The sequence below is a fragment of the Convolutriloba macropyga genome, chromosome 5 (assembly GCF_964194025.1).
Source record: "Convolutriloba macropyga chromosome 5, txConMacr16.3, whole genome shotgun sequence".
Lineage (NCBI taxonomy): Eukaryota > Metazoa > Xenacoelomorpha > Acoela > Convolutidae > Convolutriloba > Convolutriloba macropyga.
The window spans coordinates 64,997,087-65,017,279 of NC_134472.1; the positions used below are offsets into that span (position 1 = coordinate 64,997,087).

Consider the following 20,193-nt stretch of genomic DNA (forward strand, 5'->3'; position numbering starts at 1 on the left):
CAATCAATAAATAGTATTAGACTCAGCGATGGCACATCAAGCCAATTTAGAGCAAAAATTTAATACAATTCCGAGAACGTATGTTTACTAATGGTGGATTAGACTGATTATCTCGAGGCCAGTAAAAAAAATCAATTGTAGTCCACTAAGGCAAGTGTGGACGCAACCTTGAAATTTTGCCTTTGGAATCTTAAAATACAGATGTCGTGCAATTTTTTAAAATGATTTGATCTCTCAATTGCACAATATTTAACATTTCAGATTAAGCTATCATTCAATTAATAAGGATCCATAAGAACTGTTAAACGCAGAATCATCTCTGACAAATATTTTTTGAAAAGAAATTTAACTTCACTCCTTGTCTTTTAGCTCATCTGAGTTACTTTTGACTTCTTCACTTTTACTCTCCTCTGAACTTTTATTCCAGTTCTTCAGTCCTTCTGGCAACTCTGTATCTTCCTCATAGCTTCCAGTACCTTCCACTAATTCGTCGTATGTATTTTTGGTGTCAAAAGGCCTTGCTCCAATAATTCCTGCAATCTCTTCTTTGGAAAGTATCTCTTTGCTCATTAGGGTTTCAGCTAAGGCGGCCAATTTTTCCCTGTGTAGTTCGATCATTTCAGTTGTGGCTTTGTGTGCTTCCCGGACAATTTTGCGTACTCGTTCGTCAATGAGTCTGGCTGTCTCGTCACTATACGGCTTCTGTCCGAAGTTCTCCTGAGCCTGTCTCATGTCAAATGACACTGGACCTACCTCTTGGTCCATGCCCCACATCACAACCTAACACAACACAAATAGTTCACTATTATTGTACTTACATTATAACCTATGCTTTAAGTAAAATACCCAAGTGGCATTTGTCAAATACAACATCCCCCTTACAAAAAATGATTAACAAAACAATGTTTAAATTAGACAATTCGGATCAACATTTTGCACCACCGTTTACATATTAAACATAGCTGGCAGATTTCCAGAAAACAGTCGCGATAGCTGTGCGGTGTTCCGCCTTCAGTTAATTTTGAATGTGTAGTGTTGGTGGTGCTGCGGCCGGACGTCAGAGAAGCAAACTAATCAGCTTGCTTCACTGACGCCAGTGTTGGTGGTGTTTTAAAAAAGACCCTTGAGTTATAGTTACTTTGGCACGATATGCCTGGGCTACCCTTTGCCCACTGTTGTTCCTTTTCAACAGTTATAACTTTCTTGAGATTTGCTTCACAAATCTTCTTTTGCTACCGTGAAAGTCATCCATTTCCTAACCATTGAATTACATCTATATAATCAATATTATGACTTGGTGTTCAAAGTTACAGTTTTTTAGCACGTGCATCTCCTGGTACAATAGCTTTGTAGATCTGCAGGCTCAAAAATACAGTAAAAAAGACCAAAAAATATTCTTTTCATTAAGGGCTAAGAACTTATATTTTGATTAGGAATCTGTTTGACTGATGGCCGCTTCTATTACCTGCTCTTTAATAACCTTCAATTAGAGATATATAGACTCACTTGACCTTATCTCTTCGAATTAAAATAAAGAAAAACAATTTGAGAGAGAAAGTCATTTCTGAGAGTGCGGTAAGTCACGTGTAACCAAAACTTAATCACGCATATGAACAAAAAGTTGCTCCACTAAGAGTGAAAAACGACATCACACAAGCAATTCAGTTGAAATTGCATGAACGAGTGAACAAAGAGCAAACTTGAAGTGATTGTGACGTCCTATGGTCGTAACAAATCAAGAAAACAGCAGGACAAGTCCTGACCTATAGTTCAATGAAAGAATTTTCAATGACTTAACAAAAAAGTAGACCTAGAATGGACTTCGACTGGCTTAGGAAAAACCATTTATTCAAAAAAATTGAAACATAAACCGACCAATGTCGGAAGAATTGCTCTCGAACGACAGGAGGTTAGAAAAACAATTCAACCCGCCGGGATTCGAACCCCTGGCCTCCCGATCCTTAACCAGATGCACTGATCACTCGGCTATCTGGTGCTTAATTTTGATATGCTGTAACCGACTTTATATTAGCAGCAAGCTTTACTTCGGAGTGAATGCAAAAGAGATCACTCAAAAATGAAGAACGAAAGCTTAAAAAAGTCACTTGAGAAGCCAAAGAATGTTCTAGAAAAGCGCAAAATGGTCCAGCAAAAAAATTAAATAAAAAAGACCAACACGTTTACAATAATTGCCATGAACTTCGTTCAAGAGTAATTAAACAAAAACCGACAACTGTCGGAAAAATTGCTCCCGAAAGACAGGCGGCGCCATTTAATTAGGGGCTGTAGCCTCGACAGATTATTCTTCATGGGTGCTAAAACATCAGCCGAAGGTAGGATTCGAAACCCCACCTTGGTCCATCACCTCGACGGAGGTATTAACCTCTCGGCTATTAGGGACTTGTGATCTAGTCTCGACAAAACAATCGGTTTTGCTTGGAAAACAAATTTTATTTCGGAGTGAGAAAAGTTGAAATCAAGACGATGAGCGTGACAAAGTCACTTGTGAAGTCAAAGATTAATCTAGAAGAAAAGCGCAAAACGGTCAAGCGAAAAATTTGCATAAAAACACGTTTAAAATAATTGCTCCTCATGCGAGAGCAATTAAAAACGGTAAAAATCAAAGTGAAATTGCCGCATGAGAACAAAAAATCACTAGCGAGAAAGCGAAAATTTGTTCAACCGGCGTTTTCTCAATTTAGAGCAAAACAATTCACGCCACAAAACCACTCGCCTTTTCGCTCCACTTCCTGTTTCGGCATAACCAAAATCACTACTCCAAATTGACTTCAAAAATCATCAAAATGAGTGACCGGACCTTTAAAAAAAATTAACCGACTAACGTGGGGCGAATTGCTCTCAAACGACCGGCGAGCGGTTGGCTTCTTCAGTCGCTAGCCACCGTTTAGTGAGGCTAGCTTTAGCTTGACTCGACTCCACAACTTTTATTTTTCTAGCCTTGTTAGTAAATAAATCAAACAAAAAACTGATATTTTAAAAATTTGCAAAAAATTGCCAAATTTATAGAAAAGCTTCCAGATTTTGCAGTGAAAACATTCAAAACTATTTTTTGTCACTGAAGTTATGTCACGTATCCCATCTGAAAGACTTGAAAAGCTTCGTTGATCAGTAATGATCGTTAAACTCAGAAAAGGACAAAAAACATTTAAAAATTTTGAAAACAATTGCAAATTTTAACAAAATCTTGCTAGAACTCAGGATATTAAAATCTTCAAAACCATTTCATACACTCATCTGAAGGGTCTATCCAGTATCCCTATTTCAAGATCTAAATAGTTTCACTGGCTCATAAAGATCCATTAACTTGGAACATGATAATTTCCCGAAAATTTGAAAAAAAATTAATTTTGCCGAAAAAATTGCAAAAGCTGGAGTCATTATAATATTGATTACCATTCTATTACCTCTAGAAACTACGCGACAGCTTATCATCAAACATTGGAGAAGGTCCCTAGGACCCTGGTGCCCGAAAAAAAGATCAAAAATCCGAAAAGATTTTTAAAAAACTTAAAAAAAAATTGCAAATATATTTAAATATTTCTGATAGTAAGATCTTGAAAAACACTCCAATACATCTAGAAGCTATGCAAAAACTTATAATGAAACCCTGGAGGAGTTTATGTGGCTCTTGAGGCTGGAGAAACCTATTAAATGAAAAAAAAATTCAAAAAAAACTTACAAAAATTTGCAAGTTGCATAAAAAACTGCTTAAATTTGTGATAATAGAAGTTGAAAACTAATCCATGGCCCGAACACATTTTCCAGTAACTTATTATCAAACCCTGATGGAGATTTTCTGCTAGACTGAGATATATGACAAAAAAACGTAAAAAAAAAATTGAGGAGGTTCCCCGGCTCCTGAGGCTGGAGAAAACTTGAAACCGACAAAAGTTTTATCAAAAAATCGAATAAAATCAAAATCGAAATTTTTTATATTAAAAAATTGAAAGCTATTCCACGACAAATCAAATTTTTTCAGTAACTTATTATCAAACCCTTAAGGACGTTTTCTGCCCCCTGCGTCGGACGTGAATAATGAAACATAGCTGGCAGATTGCCAGAAAATCGCCGCAATAGATTAGATCGGCAGTCTAAAAAAACAGTAAAAACGACAGACCAAAAAAACTTGTCTTTTCATTAAAGGCTGATCTGTTATATTTTGAGTAAAAATCTGTATAAGTTATTGCTGCCTCTATTAGCTGATCTCAAATAACCTTCATTTAGAGTGACACATACCCCTTTGACCTTGTCTCTTTGAATTAAAGTAAATAAAAGTCAATTTCAAAGTGAGGAAGTCATTTTTGAGAGTGAGGTAAGTCAAGTGTGACCAAAAATTTAATCACGCGAATGAACAAAAAAACTCGCTCCACTAAGAGCGAAAAATGACGTCACGCATGCAATTCAGTTGAAATTGCATGAACGAATGAACAAAAAGTGGCTGTGACGTCATATGGTCGTAACAAAAATCATGACGACAAAAAACCAAGAGAAGGCCAATAATAGCCCAAGCTATCCCTTTGCGGCTATTAAAAATAAATTTCCAGAAAATTAAAAAGTGCACGTTTTGTAAGAAAAATGCTAAAATTCGTGATGCTAAAATATTGAAACCATTGCACTATCACTAGAAACTATGCAGTAACCTATTAAAAAACCCCCAGGGGAGGTTTCTTGATGCCTAGGTCTGAACGAAGTCAAAAGATGACAAAAATTTTTAAAAACTTGACAAAAGTGAAAATTAGTATAAAATTGCGTGTTTTTAGCGACCGGTCGTTCGAACGCAGGGACGGGGGGTGAACCGGGGGGCTGATGGGGGCAGCAGCAGTGGGGTGGGGAGCTACAGCGCGGTGGGGGGTTGGGGGCGATAGTGGGTGAGGGGTCAACAGTGGGGGTGCTTTCAAACTCTAAGAACCGTCCTTCACCACAAACAAGTCTCCAAAATTTGAGCTGAAACAGAGATGAAGTGCTCTAAGAGCACTTAATGCCCACTGGGCGCTGCCTGTTTATCCCGTTTTTGAGGACGAAAAGTCAAAAGCGTCAGACGAAAAATCGGTCCAGCGAAAAATCGCATAAAAAAGACCCACAGGACTAATCTAATTGCTACAAACTTAGTTTGAGAGCAATTAAAAAGACAGCGCCCCAATAAAATTCAAATTCTTTGAATTGTAAAAAAAAAATCAAGAGAAGGCCAAAAGTAGCCTCAGCTATCACTTCGCGGCTAATAAAAAACTCTAAAACAGCCTACTAACGTCGGACAAATTGCGCTCAAACAACAGTCGAGCGGTTGGCTTTGGTAGTAGCCAGCTGGGGCTTAGGGATGCTAGCATTTGGGGGGGTTCAAATTTTAAGATGAAGAACCTCCAGGAAACTCTCCTCAAAACAGTTTTGAAGAACCGCATATTTAGAGACTACAAAAGCGTAAGGCTCCAAGAAAGCTGCTCAGCCACTTAATCCCCCCGGGGTTTACCTGTTTTTGAGGAATATTTAACAGAACCCACTAAACCTCGGCAGAATTGCTCTCGAACGACTAGTGGGAGCTCTAATTAACTGCAGCCTGCTGCAGTCAGGAAAGGGAGCATAAATGGGACTAAGAAGTTCAATAGTGGGCTTCAAATAACCACATTAGAGGTTAACATATACCACTAATAAGATTTAAAGTGAAAAATGGCACCAGTTTCGGTGTACTTTTCATTTGACTTTTAGTATTAAATTGCCAATTGAGTTCAGATGCTTGAAATTGTGATTGAGCGAGAATTTTAGATCACGCGAAACACAAAAAGTCAAGGGCGTAAATGTCAATCGAAAAGTCAAAATGGTCAAGCAAAAATTTTGCATAAAAAAGACACACACGTTCACAATAATTGCTTCTCTGCGAGAGCAATTGAAAAGGGTCAGACGCAAAATTTCTTAAGCAAAAAATCCATTAAAAAGACCACAGCACTAATATAATTGCGACAAACTTCGTTTGAGAGCAATTAATCACTATATACAGAAACTAACAACATGTTCGGTATTTCTCCATCAGAAAAAATTATCAACAAGTTTGTATCCTGTCATTGGTCTGTACAGCTTATAACTTGTAAATTAAAATGACTGAAGCCAACACACCATTAAGACCTTGAGAAACTGTCATCTATTTATGGCTAAAATAAAAAAAGGTGATGGATAACAGTTCTCGAATAGAGAAACAAGAGACTTGATTAGATAACACACTTACTTGACTGTATGCCAGATTAGTGATCTTTTGTAGATCATCCTGTGCCCCACTGGTTATTCGTCCGAAGAACACCTCCTCAGCCACTCTACCCCCGAACAGCTGACACATCCTGTGGAAGATCTGCTCAGTGGAGTAGAGGTACAACTCCTTTGGGGTCAACTGAGCGTAGCCGAGTGCCTTCCCACGCGGAACAATCGACACCTAATCACTCCAATATTAAACATGAACAGTATTTAACCCACTCTTGAAAACTTGGAAAGTGACTATCGTCATATCTATTATTTGCCCAATACAGCCACGCCACCTTTAATTGTCTTTCCATCATTTTAAAAATTAATTAAATTTAAATTGATTTAGCAAATTAAAATTTATTAAAAATCAACTCAAGAACTGCTGAAAGTATTCTGCGTAACCTAGAACGTAATAAGGCCGATACTATACGTATATATTTACGAAAACGTCAGTGTTGCGGACATTTTGTATTTTTATTTGATGATAAAAAAACATAGACGAGAGATTGCCGGAATAGCTGCGAAAGAATAGACTTGCGTGCCGTATCAAAGAGATAATAATAGATACAGATATAAGTGGAAAAAGTTATCGACGCCGCTCAAAATCTATGTAAAAAAATCAGCGATAAATTAATAAAGCTTGTCAAAATTCATTGCGCAGAAGCCTTTTCAAGAGGGACCTTTATTACACATGAGTTCATTTGACCTTAAACTAATTCAAAATAAACTTAAATTTCAAAGAGCAAAAGACATTGAGTGGGGTCGGTCACTTATAATCAAAATCTAGTCACGCAAAAAACTTTAGCTAGAGAGAGTAAGACATGACGTCACACGCGCAAAAACCGTTAGCGAGAGGAAGAAGTCATTCAGAAAATTTGAAATTTTCAGCTTTGCTGTGTGAACAAAAGTAAAACAAAAGCGCGTCCGACGACGAAAAAAACTAGACCTAGAACGGACTATGAGTGAATTGGAAAAACCATTTCCAAAAAATTAGATCAAAAAATTTTAAAAAAAAACTGAAAATCAATGTCAAAATACCGCATGTGAACAAAAACCCACTAGCGAGAAAGAGAAATTTGGTAACAAAAAAGTAGGCCTACAATAAACTATGAATGGATTGGGAAAATCATTTAGAAAAAAAAATGCGATCCAAAATATTGGAAACATAGCTGTCAGATTGTCAGAAAATAGCCGCAATAGCTTCGTAGACCTGCAATCTCAAAAAGATAAAAAAAAGAAAGACAAAAATAAATTTTTCATTAAATGGTGAGATTTTACATTTTGATTACGAATCTGTATAACTTAAGGCTGCTTCTATTAGCTGCTCTTAAATAACCTTCAATTAGAGTGACATACACTCACTTGACCTTATCTCTTTGAATTAAATTTAACAAAAGTAAATTTCAGAGTGAGGAAGTCATTTTTGAGAGTGAGGTAAGTCACGCGAATGAACAAAAAAACTCGCTCCAATAAGAGTGAAAAATGACGTCACACACGCAATTCAGTTAAAATTGCATGAACGAATGAACAAAAAGTGGCTGTGACGTCATATGGTCGTAACAAAAATCTTGACGATGAAATAAAAACCAAGAGAAGGCCAATAATAGCCTCAGCTATCGCTGTGCGGCTATTAAAAACAGTAAAAATCCGCCTGTGAAATTGCCGCATGCGAACAAAATACCACTAGCGAGAAAGCGAATTTATGTTCAAACACCGTTTTCTCACACTACTTTAAAATTAGAGCGAAAAAATTTCAGGCCGCAAAACCACTCGCTTTTTCGCCCCCTTCCTGTTCCGACGTGACCAAAATCACTACTCCAATTTGGCTTCAAAAATCCTGAAAACGTGTGAAAAGACAGCGCCCCAATACAATTCAAATTCTTTGAATTTTAAAATTTTTTGAATTGCAAAAAAACCAAGGACACCGCAATATAGCTCCGCTCAGCTTACAGCTTTGCAGCTATAAAAATATTCAGGTTAGATGGAGAAAGAAAAAAACAAACAGTGTTTCCGAAGTTATATTAGAAGACTGGGACAGCAGTAGCCAATGATTAACCTTGAGTGTTGGCTCGGCGTGTTCAAAGAACCATCCAGCGATGACGTGTCCTGCCTCGTGATAGGCCACTGTCTTCCTCTCATTCTCCTGCAACACTCTAGACCGCTTCTCAAGTCCTACAAGACACATCACATTAAATAAGCAGCCATTTTAATGATTTCAAAATGTTCATCAAATTATTTCATCTAAAAATTTCCGAGCTGAGACGGGAAGTATTTTTCAGGCACGCGTATCTGCTTGCAAAAAAAAGTTTCTTACAGCACAGCTTAGAAACTATTGGCCCCACTGTAAAAACCTGATAAAAATTGTCCGTTTTGTATTCCGAAGATACTTTTGAAAAGCCAGTCAGCAACCAGACCTCACAGCAACCACCTCTTAAGCAATTTAGTCCAAATAAGCAAAATTTTCCTCGAGAAAACTATCAACATAGAACAACGCAATCCATTTGCTGATAGAAACTTATAGATTACAAACCTCCAACCACTCGTCCGATTGCAGAGTCGAAGTGTTTCTCGTTCACAGATTTGCTTCCCTCTCTCGCTGCAATCAAAGCACTCTCATTGCACACATTGGCGATGTCTGCTCCAGAAAATCCAGGCAAGAGGGCAGCTAGCTTCTTTGCAAATTCATCCTTGTTCAATTCTGTCGTCAGGGGCTTGAGGTGCACTTTGCAAATGGATGCTCTATAACATGCATATATTCTTTGCATTTAACAATTGCTACCAGAAACAAGTAACATTCTATCGTTTAACATAAAAAAAGCCCACTTTGGGTTTTTATAACGTGAACAGGGTGGAATTATTCAAATAACTCACCGTCCTTTGATGTCTGGTAGTGCGACTTCGATCTTCCTGTCGAATCTACCAGGTCTCAGAAGAGCTTGATCCAATACATCTGACCTAAACAATTTTAAATTATTTTTTATTCCTGAAACATGTAATAGCCTGAAACATAGTCGGCCGAGTGCCACATATAGCTGTGAAATGACTTGTAAAGGTCAAGATAGAAACATTCTGATTTCAGTAGATGGATTTGCGATTCAGCCGATTTAACCTAATTAGAAAATTCAAATCCTTTCATCTGTTTCATTTCGGTCGCGCTACCTTATTTAATATTGAGTGCCTTCATTATATAGCAGGCTCGCAAAACCATAACAAGAAAATCATTTACACGAATAGGTTTAAAAGAAGTAAAGGTTTTTGCTTCGCACCAACTCGGGCTCCAACCCATGCCCCTCGTTTAACAGCCATAGGTCTCACCACTTAAGCTATCCATGCGTATTGCACTTGTTTTTTGCTCTTTCTACAGCAAATTTGTGGACAATGCCACTTGTTGACTTGCTTGTTTTTGCTATACCGCATGCTTAATCAGCGCAAAAAATGTGCATATTAGGAGCTTAAAATTATGGTAAAGCGCGTCTCAAAACGCATTTATTAGGCTAGGCTGCATGATTAAGTACCTCTAAAACCTGTCATGATAGGAGCGCTGCTGACCATTGTGCTCGATTGCGACTGCTATTTACTATAAAAGAGGAAGATTAGACAAGACGACTAAAACTGCTCAAAACTTAGTTTCATAGCATTTTTATGGATATAGGTAATCGACAACAACTTCAAACTTCCGATTATCAGTCCTCCATCTTACGAACTGTGCTATAACCAAAACAAACCACCGTTTCTGACAATCGCTTTTATCTTATCAATAAACGTATTTCAGATTGAGAGCATTTGAGATCACACAAACATCTAAAATTAAAACGTGAAAAACTTACTTGAAAGCTAAGAGTGTTCTAGACTAGCACATAATCTTCAAAAACTTTGAAAAAATCACACAATTACAATAGATACTTCAAACTTCATTCAGGAGCAATTAAAAAACACGTAGTACCCAGGTCAGTAACTCCTCTTTCTGGGCGAGACCACTTTCAAGCCCTCAGAGCCTCGTGGTGACTGCACCTTAATAACAGTCTATTGTCCCAGGTTCGGTTCTCATACATCTACTTTGAGCCTTTTAGGTCATTGACCACTCCCGATATGATATATTCGCTTAACCATGCTGCTCAATGCGGCTCTTCAACATGCGCTTCGAGATGCCCCTTAAACATGCAAAAGTTTTGTACCATTTCAAAGCTCAAGCGTTTAATATATAGCATTGTCACTTTGCCCCCCAAACACACAGGGACATAAAACAACTCGCGTCGCTAGAAATGCTCTCGAACAACAGGCCGCATGGTGGAGCCCTTTTAACCTCGTGGAAACAGCTGACTAACACTCTTTTGTCAGAGGTTCGTTTCTCATCAATCTACATTGAGCTTTTTAGGTCATTGACCTCTCAGTATGTTCACCGAACCATGCTGCCCAATGCGGGTCTTAAACATGTGCTTCGAGAGACAACTTAACCATGCAAAACTTTTATCCTCGTTGAGAGCTAACGCTTTTAATATATAGGATTAGCAATTTTCATCCCCCAAACACACAGGAATATCATACGACTCAGCGTAGCAAGAATTGCCCTCGAACAACAGGTAAAATAGTTGATTGAAAATTTCAATGTCCACAAAAAGGGGGGTACCCGACACGGTTTCGAACCCCCGACCCTCAGAATAGCAGTCCAGTATCTTACCAACTGCGCTATAAGGAATACATAGCATCGTTTCTCAATAAACACTTTTATCGTATCAAACAAATTTCCGATTGAGAGCATTTGAGATAATGCAAAAATCAAAAAGTAAAGCGTGAAAACCTTAATTAAAAACTAAGAGTGTTCTAGAATAGCGCAAAATCTATACAGCTAAAACTTTGCAAAAAAACACAATAGGAACTTCAAACTTAGTTCTGGAGCAACTGAAAAACACGTAGTAGCCAGGACAGTAAATCCTAGAGCAAATCCCAGAGTGAATCCAAGAGCATACTTTTGAAGCCCTCATAGCCTCGTGTTAACTGCACCTGACTAACAGTCTTTTGTCCCAGGTTAGGCTCTCACCCATCAACTTTGAGCTGTTTAGGTCATTGACCTTCTCGATATGTTCGCCTAACCATGCTGCTCAATGCGGCTCTTAATTATGTGCTTCGAGAAGCCACTTAAACATGCAAAAATTTTGGCCCATTTTAGAGCTCACGCGTTTAATATATAGGATTAGCATTTTTCATCCCCTAAACACACAAGGGAACATAAGAGTTTCCAGAATAGCGCAGAATCTCTACAGCTAAAACTTTGCAGAAAAACACGTTTACAATAAGGACTTCAAACTTAGTTCGTGAGCAATAAAAAAACACGTAGTACCCAGGACAGTAACACCTCCCTCTGGTCGAGCATATTTTCAAGTCCTCTTAGGCTCGTACACCTGACTAAAACAGTATTTTGTCCCAGGTTCGGTTCTCACCCATCTCCTTTGAGTCTTTTAGGTCATTGACCTCTCTCGATATTTTCGCTTAACCATGCTGCTCAATGCGGCTCTTAAACATGCGCTTCGAGAGGCCCCTTAAACATGGAAATATTATGTCCAATTATAGAGATCACGCATTAAATATATAAGGATGAGTCTTTTATTGACCTTGCAGGCAGAGTAGCCCTTTATGACCCCGAATTTCGGTTAGAAGACATTAAATGAGTGAGAAGTTACCATAATAAACTAATCACGCAATGCAGTTAAAAACTCACTGCTAATTAGTGTAAAAAACGATGTCATACATAAAAACAGTTTATGGGCGGCACGAAAGGATGAAAAATTGCTTTTTTTTTAGGATTGTGGTGTATGAAAAGAAACGAGACACAATTCAAAGAAATTTCATTGACTAAACAAACAAGCCAGCCTCGAATTGAATCGGAATGGACTTCTTAAACTTTTTTGAAAAACACTCAATCAATAACTCAAAAAACTGATGGGGGTGATGGGGGCAGCAGTGGGGGGGGGGGGGGGGCAACGATGGGAGGGGTTTTTTGGCTGCATGGGGCTCCTATGACTAAACAATTAATGTGCAGGGGTGTGGATTGTGCGGGGACTGAATGGTGAGGGGCTGTGCGGGGGGGGGGGAGGGAGGGGTCAACCTCTAAGTACTGCCCTTCACACCATAAGTATAAGTCTCCAAAACAGTTTCTGTGAATCGCATACTTGGAGACTAGTGAGCTGAAAGGCTCTAAGAGCACTTAATGCCCGCTATGCGCTACCTGTTTATCCCGTTTTTGAGGACAAAAAGTCAGATGGGTCAGACGAAAAATAGGTCAAGCGAAAAATTGCATTAAAAAAAAGACCGACAAGACTAATATAATTGCTACAAAATTCGTTTCAGAGCAATTGAAAAACAGTAAAAACATCAAATTGCAGCACGTAAGCGAAATGCCCCTTTAGAAGAAGCTAGTTTTGTTATAACAGTTTTCTCACTCTGAAAAAAATTCGATTCTTTCACACCACAAAAACAAATTGCTTTACCGCTCCACATAAAAATAAGGAATTATTATAATATTAATAGTCACTTATGACGCAATTTTTAACTGCGCATTCCAATATTTATAACTATTTGCTTTATAATATTTTATAATTTCTCAAAAGTCTCTTTCAGATCTTTTAAGCTTTTAAAAGATTAGTTCTTAAACACCGGATCAGATCTTATAAAGCAACTCTTTATACTGTTTTCATCCTAAAAATATAATGAAAATGGTCGCATTCTTCTAAGCAATAACTCGGCATTTTCTATTACCAGCATTATGCAAATAAGAGAAGTTTCTCCAAAAACAAACGCTTCATTTATGAGATCATGCAATTTGACACATTTTCTGTGTTATATAGTCGCAACTCAAGTTTTAATTCGCTAAAGTGTGAGACAAACTGCTCTCATGCAACTGGCCTGGTGCTAGTTTTGGCCGTATTTAGGGACGCTATCAACGATGGGTAAGAGGTGGGCAGATAGGTGGGAAGTAAGAATCTTGTCTTTGTGAGTGAGGAGGGTTCACATCTATCAAAACTGCCATTTGCACCATGAATTTAGGCTTCCTATGCAGGTTAGGCAAAACATACACCTTGAGAACAAAAATTCTGACAGAGCTCACACTTCAAGTCATTGAATTTTACCAGTGTATCCCGTTTTTCTCGACTAGAAATCTGTCAGACAAAACAGCGATCATCCGAAAAAAAAACAGAAAAGAAAAAGAAGGTCCAATAATCACTTCAAAATACGTTTGAGAGCAATTAGAAATGGTTGACTTTTACGAGTTACAGTGGCATCAAAGCTTTTTTGATTATCAGTACTGTACTTATGAGGGGCTATAATAGTCAACATATCACCTGTTTGTAGCTGCAAAAACTATGACAGGAAGGTCTGCAGAGGTATTGAACCCGTCCATCTCAACCAGCAGTTGGTTCAGAGTGTTCTCCCTCTCACTATTCCCACCAAAATTGCCTCCCCTCTTCTTTCCAATGGCATCTATTTCGTCTATGAACAAAATCACAGGTGCTTTCTCACGTGCAGTCTTAAACAGCTCTCGAACCTGAAAATATCAACAATTGAGATACTAAGTTGAGCTATAGTAAGAACACTATGCTATCAGATTTAAACAGCACACGCTGACAGACCTACCTTTACATAGACAGAAAAAGGAAACATTTACACCAGAAAAAATTATCTTAACATTCAGCTTTTTCTTGTCACGTTTCAACTCTTATAAATTGAAACAGTTCAGTGTTAACAATATTTAAATATATTGATGTTTTAAAGTTTACCACCAATATTTTCTGTCTCTGATTTTAATTGATATCAATTGCCAGCAAAAAAAAGTGTGACAAATCACGGATCTATTCTGTTTCAGACCCCCAGCTTAGTGAGCATAAATTTTTTATGACCCCCAGACGCACGTGATATTTTCTTACATAGTAACGTGCTATATAACAACATATAATTTGTAACTGGGGGTCATAAAAAACACTGGGGGGGGGGGGGGCGAAACAGAATAGATCCCAAATAAATTCTGGGCTACCTCATGGAACACACTTCGCTATGAACAATGTTCGAAAGGCGCGGTCAATTTTGACCCAAGAGCAATTTACCCTTTGAGGGCCGACTCCCACAAATATTTCCTGGAACTCAGAGCCATTAGCAGTGATGAATGGTACACCAGCCTCTCCCGCTGTAGCCTTGGCCAGCAGAGTCTTACCAGTTCCAGGAGGGCCAGTCAGCATCGCACCCTTAAACACGTACATTATTGGACGAATCCAAACTAACAACTCTGTAAACAAGTAATCGATAATTGATGACAGTTGGTACCTTCGGTATCTTCGCTCCAAGTGCGGTATATTGTTGGGGGTTCTTCAGGAAATTGACGAACTCCATAATCTCAATTTTGGCCTCTTCACAACCAGCTACGTCACTAAAAGACATTTATATATGGAACCACAAATACTTTCTTCATCATTTTATGAACTACTGTATGAGAACTAACACATTTTGAGAACTAATATATTTAAATATCAAATGAATGGAATTATTTCCTTCAAAATACAGTCATTGACAAAAGTCAACACACAAAATGCAATTTTACATTGTAAACTGCCTGTTTTTGAAGCCAATTGCAGTAAACATAATACTGGTGGTTTATTTTGATTTTTATATCAACCGATGCACATCATCAGAATTTTAACAGACCTATTTTTGGATAAACTGACAAGCTCACGTACAGAGGAAATCCAGATAGAAGTCGGCCAATTTTCTATTAGCAGCTGTATTTTGAGTCCCACGTGAAATCTGTTTAACTGGCTCAAAGTTGTTGAACTCACAATACAAAATCTTGATTAAAAATATGGACGCATGAGCAAGTTGAGGAGATTTCACGTGAGACTTAAAATGCAGCTGTTTATGGAAAACTAGCCTACTTCTATTTGGATTTCCTCTATGAGTTAGCTTGTCAGTTTCGCCAAAAAATAGATCCGTTAAGATTCTGACGATTAGGTGTCGCTTGATATAGAAAATTTACAAAAATCACCAAGATCTTGACTGCAATTGGCTTCAAGAACAGGCCGTCTACCATGTAAAATTGCATATTTTGTGCGTTTACTTTGGTCAATGAGTGTAATTCGGATGTTTTCTTTCAGTGAATTTTTTATTGCTATTTGTGAACAAACTATTTATTGTTTATATACTGAACGGCAAAAGTAAGTTAGCACCCCCAATTTTCACGAAGTAAAAATGCATTTTTGAGGCAAAATTACTCAAACTTAAAATCAAGTTTCAATTCAACTTTACGCCATTGAACCCCTACACTAGTTCTCTCGCATAGTTATCAAATTTAGATACCATTCACTTACCGAACAGAAGGTTCACTTACCAGAAACCACAATGAAAAGTTGATGAGTTCCATCCAAGTTTCACAGTATAAAGAAAGTTGTCACAAGGTGTGATATGTATTTAGGTTTTTTTCAGCTAATGCTACTTGTGTTAAATATTAGAGACAGAAAAAATGTGATGAAATTGTGATCTTGTGACAACATTCTTTTTACTGTCAAACTTGGATGGACCTTCTCATTGTGGTTTTTGGTAAGTGAATGTTGTATTTTATCTGAATTTCATAGTTATGCCAGAGAACTAGAGTAGGGGTTCAATGGAGTAAAAATTGTTTCTTCATTCAAGTTGGATTAATATTGCCTCAAAAATTTATTTTTTTTTCGTGAAAATAGGGGGTGCTAACTTACTTCTGCCCTTCAGTATATACTGATAACTGTTTCGTATCATCAGAAAGAGGCAAAAGTAGCTGTGAAATGTTTCATATGCCCATGTGAAAAAATCAAATGCTGATGATGATCATCTCTATCTCTGAACGTTTTCCAGACAAATAAGAACTTACGCAAACTTGACCCCGGTGTTCTCTGTCACTATTTTGGAGTGTGACTTGCCCATGGGGTTGAACATCCCGCCCATTCCACCCATGCCCCCTCCCCTACCTGCTCGGCCGGACAAGAATCTGTTCAGTAGGTAGATAGCACCTATTAGGATGCCAATGTTCAGTCCAATATCTGCTGCATTTCTGAAACAACAGGTTTCAAATGTATAAAAAACCAGCACGAATAATAAGATTGCAGTATCATACAGATATTAGACTAATGTTTGTTGGGTTGTTAGTAGCTTGCTGTGTCGCAGCAGCAACAAAATGAATTAGTTTCTTCGGGTGAACAGTACTCCTGATAACTCAAGGAGCCTCCTTATTTGACATCTTCATTTAACTTGTTTGCTGCTGGCCGTTCCCAAAACTAATTTTATTTAATTTCAGCATCGTTATATTGATCACATCTTGTCACCTTTAATTTGAATTGGGAATCTCTCGATGTCAGACATCTAAGATTTTTAAAATGTTACTTACTAAGAAATTAGACAACCAATTTCTTTTATTTTGATTTAGACGAGGCATCAACTCAGACGAGGCATCACTTTAGACGATATTGGTATCAACTCGGTTTTATGGCCAACAATAAAGAGACCAACATCTCAAATGTTAGAAGTTAGTTCAGTTTTCAAAGCTTATAAAAAATTAAAATTCTTCTCTTTCATATAATTCCCCGAACGCAAACGTTTCGAACTTCATTTTTTTTGTGAGAGACAAAAAATCATGATGCAAGCACAATCACCATAAATACAGACTAGGCTTCTTAATTTGTTTTCCAAGCCAATTTCAAAAGAACCACGTAGAGAACCCTGTACGTAGAGAATTATACAACAAAAAAATCGTTTACTTAAAAATTTTTGGAATGTTTATAGCTGGATTGTTGTTAGATTTTGGCTATGCTTTTTGTATTAGATTATCACTACAGCTTTCAGCGTTCGGAATCAAGCTCGCTCGTTTTTCAAAGGATATTCATCGTTCCACTTTTTGAATTGTATACAGAACAGAAAGAGGAGATTAGCTCACTTTAAGACTAGACTGGATATATCTGTGGTGTGGCTGATGGGAGGAATGTCAAGTGCATCCATTCCCATTGACTGTGCTGCCTGAGATACCTGACCAAACATACAAACAATATCAGTTAAATAAATAACACTACCATCACTGAATACTTTGTTTGATACTGAAAACCCGAAGCAAAAATATGATCAAGCAAATATGTCTCAAAATAAAATCTTACAAATATTATTACTAATTACTACTTCTGTAATTGCCAATGATCATGTAAGACCTAACATAAATACAAGAGCTTGTCTTCAAACATATTGCTAAAATCTCCAAAGCAATTATCAACTAGCAGAAAACTGAAAGCACCAAAAACATAGGGGCAAAAACTGCTTCAAACTTTAAAATTAGCAAATAAAATTATAAATAACTTAAGCAGTCTGACGGCGTGGAAAAGGAAAACGATGGGACAAGTGTTTACGACCAAAAAAATGTATTTGGGCCAAAACTGGCCAAACAACAGCAAACAATAAAATTCCGGTCCCCAATTACATAAGTTGAACCAAAATTAGAATTAACTAACTTTCATTTCAAACATGTCAGGGTTGCCCACTCGCATCCAGGTGCGACTCCCAAAGCCACCTGGTCCTCTCCCTCCAGAGCCAGTGCCCATTGCAGCTAGTTCACCCGAATCACCCATGTCTTCCAAGTCCACATAGGCGAATGAGTTGTTCACTATTGTGATCTTGTTGATCTGCAAGCAAGCATACATTTAAAATTTCAAAAGTAGCGAGACAATTTTTTTGGCCTTAAAAAAATCATAACTATATTAAAAACCTTAAAAACCGTTCACAGACCTCGAAATTTCTTCTCCGAAAGACCTGGCCCTGTTTCATGAAAAATCTGAGACATCAACAGATTAATTACCGTATGCTGACATATTGCAGAATATACATTTAAAACCTGATTCTTATTACTCGTCAAAAAACCGAATAAACTCAACCAAAGAAAAGCAATTTCCACAGAATAAGTAAACAAACTTCGAATCAGAAACATTACCAACAAAAATCGGGCGAATTGCTCTCAAACGACCGGCGAGCGGTTGGTTTCGGTAGCAGCCAGATGAGCTTAGGGATGCTAGCATTAGGGGATGATTGATTCAGGCGCAGAGGGTGAATGTTGGGGTGGTAAGGGGGAGGGGTGAGTGCGGGGGGAGGGGCTCACTTTTTCAGATTAATAACCGCTGTTCACACCATGACATTGTCTCCTTAAAACAGCGGATTCGAACATTTAACAAACTAGAAAAGCTTTGAGAGATGTGCTTAGTCAATTAAGACCACGGTTTTTACCTGTTGTCTTGCTTTTGGACGGAACGTTAAAAGGGTCAGACATAAAATCGGTCAAGCGATAAATCGCAAAAAAAAACAGGACTAATATAATTGCTACAAATTTCGTTAGAGAGCAATTGAACAAGATAATCGGAAAAATGGTTCCTCTGCAAGAACGAGCTAAAAAATAGTGCTTTCAATCAACTCAGCAAATAAATATTGTCGCTGTGACATTGAATAGTTGTGACGTTCATGTTCAAAACTTTACTTTACTAAAGTGGAGATTTTTAAGCTCCACTTTCCTTGAAAGTAGCGTAACAACTCAACCTGCAATAGATTTCGAATAATTATGTTAACATCCTTGGTGCTATCACATTAAGGCAATAAAACTAAATTTCGCTTTTCATCAGGCAAATTCGATATAAAGGAAAGGCTTTTAAGCAAATGGATCCGAAATTTTTCGAACGCTGCCATTATCTCTACTGAAACGCAAAATTTAATGACTTGAACCCCTTACATCTTTAAAAAAGAAGAAACAACGCTTGTAGATTGCCACCAAAGAGCCGCAATATCTTCGTAGATCTCCAGTCCCAAAAAGATAGTCGAAGAAACAGACCAAAAAAGAAACATCTTTATTAATTGCTGATATGTTATATATTGACAATAATTATGTTTAACTTTTTGCTGCTCTCAAATACCCTTCAATTAGAGTAACATGTACTCACTTCACCTTATCTCTTGAATTAAAACAAAGAAAAGCCTAGTTTAGAGTGAGGAACTCATTTTTGAAGTTAAGAGTGAGAAACTCAAGTTTGAAAGTGAGCTAAGTCACGTGTGACCGGAAACTTATTCTCGCGAATGAACAAAAAGCCAGCCCGATTGAGTAAAAAAAACGTCACGCACGCAATTCAGTTGAAATTGTATGATAAAAGGAACAAAAAGCAGATTTGAAGTGATTCTGACGTCATATGGTCGTTGCAGAAAACTTCACGGAATAAAAAAACAACCAACGACGGGTGAATGGCTCTCATAAGATTGCCGAGCGGTTGGCTTCGGTAGTAGCCAGATGAGCTTAGGGATGTTAGCATTAGGGGGTGATTGAGTCAAGTGCACAAGGTGAATGTTGGGCGTGGTGAGGGGGGTGACTGCCGGGCTCACTTTTTTCAGATTCACAACCGGTGTTCACACCATGACGTTAATCTCCTTAAAACAGTTTCGCTGATTCCAACATTTAACAAGCTAGAGAGGCTTTTAGACGTGCTTAGTCAATGAAGACCCCGGTCTTTACCTGTTTATCTTGTTTTTGGACGAAAAGTTAAAAGGGTCAGACGAATAATCGGTCAAGCGAAAAATCGCAAAAAAAACAGGACTAATATAATTGCTACGAATTTCGTTAGAGAGCAACTGAACAAGATAATTAGAAAAAATGGTTCCTCTGCAATATCACACCAGTCTTGTCGCTATGACATTGAATAGTTGTGACGTTCAACTTCTTCAGAACTTTACTAAATCATTCTTAAAATTTTCACTTTCCTTAAAAGTAGAGTAAAAACTCAACCTGCAATAAATTTCGAATAATTATCTCATTGTCCTTGGTGCTAACGCATTTGAGCATTAAAAACTCAAGTTCGCTTTTTATTAGGCAAATTCGATATAACGAAAGGCTTTTAGGCAAATGGATCCAAAATTTTTCAA

General features: G+C 37.7%; 1 protein-coding gene across 1 annotated transcript in view; it reads right to left on the minus strand.

Moving 5' to 3' along the window:
- Nucleotides 1–202: 202 nt before the first annotated feature.
- LOC142339548 (mitochondrial inner membrane m-AAA protease component AFG3L2-like) overlaps nt 203–20,193 on the minus strand; it is a 160,129-nt gene continuing 140,138 nt past the window's right edge. The window contains exons 6-16 of the mRNA XM_075389675.1: nt 17,754–17,924; nt 17,192–17,280; nt 16,133–16,312; nt 14,560–14,662; nt 14,343–14,480; nt 13,584–13,786; nt 9,118–9,201; nt 8,777–8,985; nt 8,303–8,418; nt 6,236–6,436; nt 203–780 (exon numbers count right to left, since the gene is read on the minus strand). Coding sequence (XP_075245790.1) covers nt 352–780; nt 6,236–6,436; nt 8,303–8,418; nt 8,777–8,985; nt 9,118–9,201; nt 13,584–13,786; nt 14,343–14,480; nt 14,560–14,662; nt 16,133–16,312; nt 17,192–17,280; nt 17,754–17,924 — 1,923 coding nt within the window. The 3' untranslated portion in view covers nt 203–351. The remainder of the gene's footprint in view (nt 781–6,235; nt 6,437–8,302; nt 8,419–8,776; nt 8,986–9,117; nt 9,202–13,583; nt 13,787–14,342; nt 14,481–14,559; nt 14,663–16,132; nt 16,313–17,191; nt 17,281–17,753; nt 17,925–20,193) is intronic.